At 51.9% G+C, this 7057-nt stretch overlaps 1 protein-coding gene across 1 annotated transcript in view; it reads left to right on the top strand.

Annotated features, from left to right (window-relative positions):
* Positions 1–916: 916 nt before the first annotated feature.
* The window catches only part of SCLY (selenocysteine lyase), a gene marked incomplete at both ends in the record, with an annotated part of 28275 nt that continues 22134 nt past the window's right edge, over positions 917–7057 (top strand). Inside the window, 2 exons of the mRNA XM_079710503.1 lie at positions 917–1005; positions 3806–3921. Of these exons, the coding sequence (XP_079566629.1) occupies positions 917–1005; positions 3806–3921 (205 nt within the window). The remainder of the gene's footprint in view (positions 1006–3805; positions 3922–7057) is intronic.

Here is a 7057-nt window from a genome sequence, read left to right as displayed (position 1 = left end):
ATGCTCAGGGCTCAATTAAACTTAGAAATTGTTATTTTGTCAAAAGGGCAAGAGACGGGGGGTGGCTTCATTAGAATTCAAGCATCTGGATCTTTGCCCTCTCTCACCGCTTTCGCAACTGACTTGTGTTATGGTTGGCAGGATACACGAATGCTAGACATGTCCATTTGGCTGCCTCTCAGACAAAGCAACAGGTCGGAAACTCAGCCCATCACCTTCCCCGCCCCGGGGCTCCTTCCTGTCCGGGTAAAGGAACTAACATCCTCCTCCCTCACCCTCCGGCGTGCCCCACATTCAGCAGACCCCGTTCCCTAAATCTGTCCCGGATCCATCTTTCCTGCGTTTTGCGCCCGGGCCTGGTGTTCCTCGTGTCTTGCCTTGGCTCCTGTAACAGCCTCCACTCCAGACCCCTCAGATCCACCCGCAGGAAATGAGCCCTAATTTCACCCAAAGTCTCCCAAGCAGAGGGTCGGATCATGGTGGAGCCCCCCGGGACAGCGGTGACGTAGGGCGTGGCCCGCCGGCCTCGGAGGACCGGGGCTCCCGCTCCAGCCGGGCGGAAGCACGCGGACCCCTCGCTCCTCGGCCAGCCCCGGGCCCCCGCCGCCTTCGCTCCCGGTGCCGCCTACCCGCTCACCGCCCAGGGCCCGCGCACAGCACCTCCAACCGCGCTCCGCCGCCGGGACCACGCCCCTGTGACGCGCCGGCAGCCCCGCCCCCTGACCGCGCGCAGCCGGGGCCCCGCCTCCCGGCGGAACGCCACTGAAGCGCGAGGATTGGCTGGGAGTGCGCACCTCAGCCAATCCGGACTCGCCCCGGCCCTCGCGGCCCCGCCTCCTCCCGGTGGCGCGCCTGGCAGCAACATGCTCTGCGGGTTGGGGCCGAGCCCGGGGCGGCCGGGCTGGGAGGGGTTGGGATGGAAGCAGCCGGGCCGCGGAGCAGGGATGCGCGGGGGCGAGCGGCGAGTCAGCCTGGCAGCCGAGCAGAGAAGAGCCCGCCGGAGAGGTGCGCCCCTTGAGCGGAAGGCAGGGGAAGCCGTCGGCGCCCTCCTCCAGGAAGCCCTCCAGGCGCCGCGTGGCGAGGTCTGAGGGTGGCGGCCGGCCGGTGGTCACTCCCTGAGGGAGGGGGCGGTCAGATGGTGGTCACTTTCCAGGGGAGGGGTCCTTCCCGGAGAGGGGCCGCCAGCTGGCCGGTCTCTCGCGGGCATGAGGGTCCGCGCGGGGATGCAGCGCCGCCCGGCTGTCCGCGCGGGAGGCCTAAAGCAGGGATGAGCGCTGGGAGGACGAGCGGATGCGAGGCGTGGCCTGCGAAGGGCTCCGGGAAGGTGACGCTTGGGCTAAAACCTGAGTGACATCCAGGAGTGAGCCGCACAAGTTCTGGGAGCGAGCGCGCGGGGAAGAGGAAACCGCAGCAAAGGACCCGAGGGCAGGAACGAGCCCTCGGCGTCCAGGGCAGCGAAGACTGCGGAGCGGAGGGGCTTGGGGCAACTGTCCGCGAGCAGAGCCGCAGAGCCCAGGAAGGACTTGGGGTGTCCTGGAGGTTTGAGAGGGGAGTGACGTCATTTAATTATATTACAAATCACTCCTTTATATTTTAAAGGAATCCTTCTGGCTGCTTTGTAGGGAGTAGGGGTTGCAGGTAGCAGGGAAGCCAGTTGGGAATCTTTTGTCCTAATCGAGGAGGGAGAGGCGGTGTGGACCGCAGTGGTGGCAGGGGTGGCGGGAGAAGGGTTTGTACTGAGAATAAACCCGCACTTGCTGATGCGTCCTCCGAGTAGGGGGGAGGTGGGGTTAAGAAGGATGCCGCGAGGCTGCTGGCCTGAGCACCTGGCAGAGTGGGGGTGAAGACAGGGGGCCACTCCAGCCCACAGAGCTGTTCCAGCCTGCTGGGACCTTCCCCTGGCGGGGGGGGATGCATCTTTGTTTGTTTGTTTGTGAGTCTTCACCCTCAATCCAGGCATTTGTTAAATACTTTCTGGGTAGGAAGGGTAATCCTCTCTACCTGAGTATGAGGAGCGGGTGTGTGTCTTTAAAATGTGGGTCCAGGCCTAAATCTGCCATGTCTTTCATTAGGTCTCATTTGCTTGGAACCGAGAAAAGGGAGCTGGGAGAATGTACTGAGTGGAGAAGAGATTCGTGATGCCTTTTTCTTTTTGGTTCTGACCTTAATAAAGTTTAGCTTTCCCGTGCGATACTGATAGCACTTTAAAGAAGTAACAAATAATGGGGCAGAGTGATCTCTGAAGTGTTCTGAAATTCAGGCTTTGAATTAGCTTAGCCAAGCAGGAGATTGAAGAGCTGTGGTCACTAGTAGTTTGAGTAATTTTGGAATACTTATCATTGGAAGTGAGACCAGAGTTAGGGGCACATGCAGATTTAAGACTCAACAGGACCCAGGGATTCCTAATACCCGGGTGGCCAAGGATGGCTGCTCAGACTTCCCAAGCCCCAAAGCCTTGTGCTTGGGCATCTTAGAGACAAGATGCTGCATTAAAACACTCCATGGGGGGACTTCCCTGGTGGTCCAGTGGTTAAGAGTCCTCACTTACATTGCAGGGGCCACGGGTTTGATCCCTGGTCGGGGAACTAAGATCCCACATGCTGCAAGGCGCGACCAAAAAAAAAACACTCCATGGGTTAAAGAACCTGTGTTTTAACAGCCACCATTGGTAATTGTGCTTGAATTTTCATGTGGATTGGTTTAAATGCTATTGCTGACTTTAAAGTCAGGTGAAATAATTAATGGTATCTGGCAGGATTGCCTACTATTACATATTCACGAAAGTTTCTGAAAGTTTTTGATACTGGTAAAAAGATATACGGATAAATTTCACTTAGGGATCTTTCAGGGTCTGTCACTTTCTGGGACATTTGTCACCTTATAAGCCAAGCCCCTACTCTGTGCCAGCCGTTGTCCTCAGTGTTGGCGACAGAGCTGGGAGGAAAACGGGAGCTTGTGGAGCTGCTGTTCTGTTACTTTCTGTTGATACAGAGAATAAACAAGGAACAAGTCTAGTGTGTTAGATGATGGGGTGCCTTGGAGAAACGGGGTGCCGGGGGGCACAGCCCTGGGGAGGAGGGCATGGGTGGCTGCAATTTTATTTAGAGCCCAGTTTGCCTCACAAGAAGGTCAAGTTGGAGCAAAGACCTAAAAAGTAAGGGGGGTGTGTGTCGGTGTGGTCATTCTAGGCGAAGAGAACGGGAAGGGCAAAGGGAGGAGCAGCAAGCCTGCACATGCCCCCCACCCCGCAGAGGAGACTGCAGCTCGGGGGAAGCAGAGTGGGGAGGGAGGGAGCAGTGGTCGCCTAGATCACCCGAGCCTCACGGCCGTCGCGGGCACTGCAGGGAAACAAAGGAAAACTACTGGTGAGGTGGTGAAGTTGAAAAACCAGGGGAAAAGCCCTGGGGAATGTGCGGCTCCCTGGGACTGCAAGGTTCCCCTGCTTCCTTCAGGAGGAAGGCCGGAGTCAGGTAGGTAGCCGAGGCCCAGCGGGCCACCCCTCCTACCAAGCGGTGGAAAGAAGTTTTGAAAGTTTTGAAAGTCCAAAGGGACAATTTCCTAACAGTGATAAAGGAAACTAGCAAATGCTATTGATAGATGGTTGGAAAACACGTATACATTTTCCATAAATAATGAAGATGTGGAGACTTCTGAGCGCAGCTTGTAGAATCCGGCACATGTAAATGCAGAGAAGCACCCTAACCTTGACATTATTTGCTCCTGTTGATATGATAGACAGGGTGCAGCTGTGTTTCCAGATTTCACCTTCTTTTCCCTAATAGGCACGTCTTTATTTTCTCTCCAGCAGGAAAGTGTATATGGACTATAATGCAACCACCCCCCTGGAGCCAGAAGTCATCCAGGCCATGACTGAAGCCATGCAGGAAGCCTGGGGAAATCCCAGCAGCCCTTACCCGGCAGGTAATTCTGGAAGACACACACAGATCAGAGACGTGGGGGGCAGAGGTACTCATAGAGAAATTGTGTACCATGTGGTATGACTCGGTTTTGAATAGATTTTCTGTTCACGGCAAATCTTTAGCTGTGATTTTGGGTAGTTTTTTCCTGAGAAGCCCAAATTTGAGTCTTGTTGATGCCATAATCTTTCATCTTTAACATACTCTCCTGTCCTCCTTTCCCAGATGAAAAAGCTGTCTTATTAAGAGTTGTTTGTAGTGACAGTGCCTATTAAAACCCTGTCACGTATCTGTCTCAGTCAACCACTACAAAATTTACAAAATAGATCTTTTGCAACATCAGGATCACATAGAATCCTGGTCTCCTTTTTTTAAAAATAAAAATTACTTTCGAATTCTTTAATTATAAATATTCTTATATGTTTCTCGTTTATTCTTGTTTTAATGTAGAGCATTAAATTGGAGGTCTTGGAAAAGAATTTGCTTCAAATCAGGAGTTACATGGCAGAGTCACGTTGTGTCTTTCAGACAGTGAGCTGAAGCTGTGTCTTCTTATTTAATGCTTTATCAGGGATAATGAAGATAAACTGTCTTAACTGTGGATCACGATGAACTAAAATAACTTTCAGACTACTGCCACGCCCTAGGATTTAGCAATACCTGTGTACAAATTTATAGGCTTTTGTGGGTTTTCATGTCGGTTTGCTTATTGAAAGCTTCAGAACTTGATAACTAAAAGCTTTTGCAAAATCAGATACTAGTCATTCATTAACTTTGTTGTTGGTTTATCTTATACATATGTTCTGGCTAATCTTCTGGAAGTTGCCTTGTAGCTAATCTTCCCTCTAGGGAAACTGAAGTTTCTGACGCATAAAACTGGAGAACCCAGAGAACAGTTAAGTGCTAATAAAAAGCATTTATCATAAAGAAATTTAGGAATAACCCTCAGGGAGAAATAACCCTTCTAGACCTGATGAAGCCTGTCTGTGGATTGCATGTTGCCTTGACAGCCTTTGTTTCCACAAATTAAGAACCATAACTAAAAATGCATTGCAGTAATTCTCTGTTGACACTCAGGTAGAAATGGAAAAGAAAAAAAAAAAAGGAAAGAAAAAAAATCACCTGTATGATAGAGTGGTTTAATTATTTTCACAATATTATGATTTAATAATGATAATAATTTCTTGGAGGGTAATCTGTTTTAAGGCAGATATTAAGGCAGTATGGGAAGAGTTTAGAAACCCAAGATATTTTTTACTACCTCGCTTATAACCTCAGTGTCCATCAGTCAAGGATGGATCACATAAAGTATGCAGAAGCCCTGGCGTGAGTTCTGGTCCCCCTTAAAGCAATGGTGTGTACTATATTGATGACCTAGGAGGAGAGTTGCGGCATTTGGCCCAAGTGGAAAATGCACGTTATAAATGTGCAGTGTGATTGATTTCCCCTGCCCACCACCCAAGAAAAAATTCTGTAGAGCAAGTGTGGAAAACGTATAGTTTTTCTGTGAGAGACAGAAACTCCCAAATAACTGTAGATTAAACAGCTTGAAATTTATTTCTCTCACAGTCCAGGGCCCATGTGGCTGCTCAGCCACTATCAGAGACCCAGCTCCTTCTATCTTAAAACTTTTTCCATCTTTAACATGCACCTGCCCCTTGGGGTCAAGATGGCTCCTGCAGTTCAAGCCATCATGTAAGCAGTCCGGCCTGTGGGACGGAGAGAAAGAGGAGGAGAAAGGGCTGCCTGAGTCCTTCAGAGACACTTCTGGAAGTTGCAAGTACCACTCTGGCCTGTAACCCATTGCCAGAGGTTGGTCCCATGGCCACGCGTTGGCATTTCAGTTGCAGTGGAAGTTGGGAAATGGGGTCTAAATTCTTAACTCATCTAAGACTTTCTTCATTTATATGTGGCCTTAATTAAGATGTGTTCCAGCTGAAAATGTCTCCGTGGTAGAGGGAGGGAGAGTGGCAGCAAGGGCAGCCCCAGCGCAGACGGGACGCCCACCGGATGCTCCTGCCGCAGTTATCTTGGAGTAGCGGGATTGCAGGAGGTTTTGAGTATTTTCTTTTTGTATCATGGTATTTAATTCTTTTACAATCAGCATGCCTAGTGTAATGAGAAGAAAACTTTACTAAAGCCAAGCTTTTGTCTCTTCAAAACTCTGTTTCTTAGCTGACACGGCAGTGCACACGCTGAGCTATGACGTTCCCCGCCTCACCCCCCAGCGCTTGTGGGTGCCTCTGGCTGTGGAAATGCGGGGAGGGTCACTGTGTGCACAGTGAGTTAGGTTGACGGTGCTCTCGCACGCACCCACTTCTCTTATTAGTGAGAACCTGCATGGTGGGTGGGGATCAGAGCTCAGGTTCACAGCTGAGGGCGTCCTCTCTCAGAGTGGACCAGCGGCCTGCAGCATCTCGGGCTGGTCCCCAGATGGAACCCAGCTCTCCTAGCCCTGGTTTCTGGGGTTTTCCCACCATCACCCCTCCTGCTGCAGTCAGGGATTCCCTAGGGCCTTTTCCCCAGGTGTCTTCTGACGCACTCAAGGGCAGCCCTCCCTCAGGAGGGAGGGTCTGGGGCTCACCAAGGGCTCCAGTCCTCCCCTGTGAGCCATCCACTCAGCTTGCCTGGAGGGCGCTTACTCTGTGTCTGGTGGGTGGAGCAGCCAACAGACAAAGCTCCTGCTCTTGGGAGGGGGCAGCAGGCAGCGGGCAGTTAACAGATGCAAGTGTGTGAGGTGGACAAAGCCCTGTGGGGATAAAGGGCAGACAGTTCTGGGGGAGGGGTCCCGCTTTGCGGAGGATGATCCTAATCTCGGATGACATAGTTTGCAGACATGAGGAGGGGACACCTGGGGAGGCACTGCGGGCAGAGGGTTGTGGGTGACAGCAGGGGGTTCGGGGGTCCAAGGGCTTTGGGGGCAGTGCCACACTGGGCTGTGGAGGCCACTGTGAGGTGAGAGCCGGCTCTCGTGGGCCTGGGGTGGAGTGCGTCTGGAGGGCCTTCAGCAGAGGGGTGACATAACTGAGGTTACTCACGAGACCCCACACTCTGAAAACGTATTAAGGACCCCAAAGAGCCTCTGCTTATGCACGCTTTGTTTGTAGATATTTGCCATATCAGAACTTAACACTAAAAGA

The sequence above is a fragment of the Hyperoodon ampullatus genome (genome assembly GCF_949752795.1).
Source record: "Hyperoodon ampullatus genome assembly, chromosome: 8".
NCBI lineage: Eukaryota > Metazoa > Chordata > Mammalia > Artiodactyla > Ziphiidae > Hyperoodon > Hyperoodon ampullatus.
This window is presented reverse-complemented; position numbering and strand designations above follow the sequence as displayed.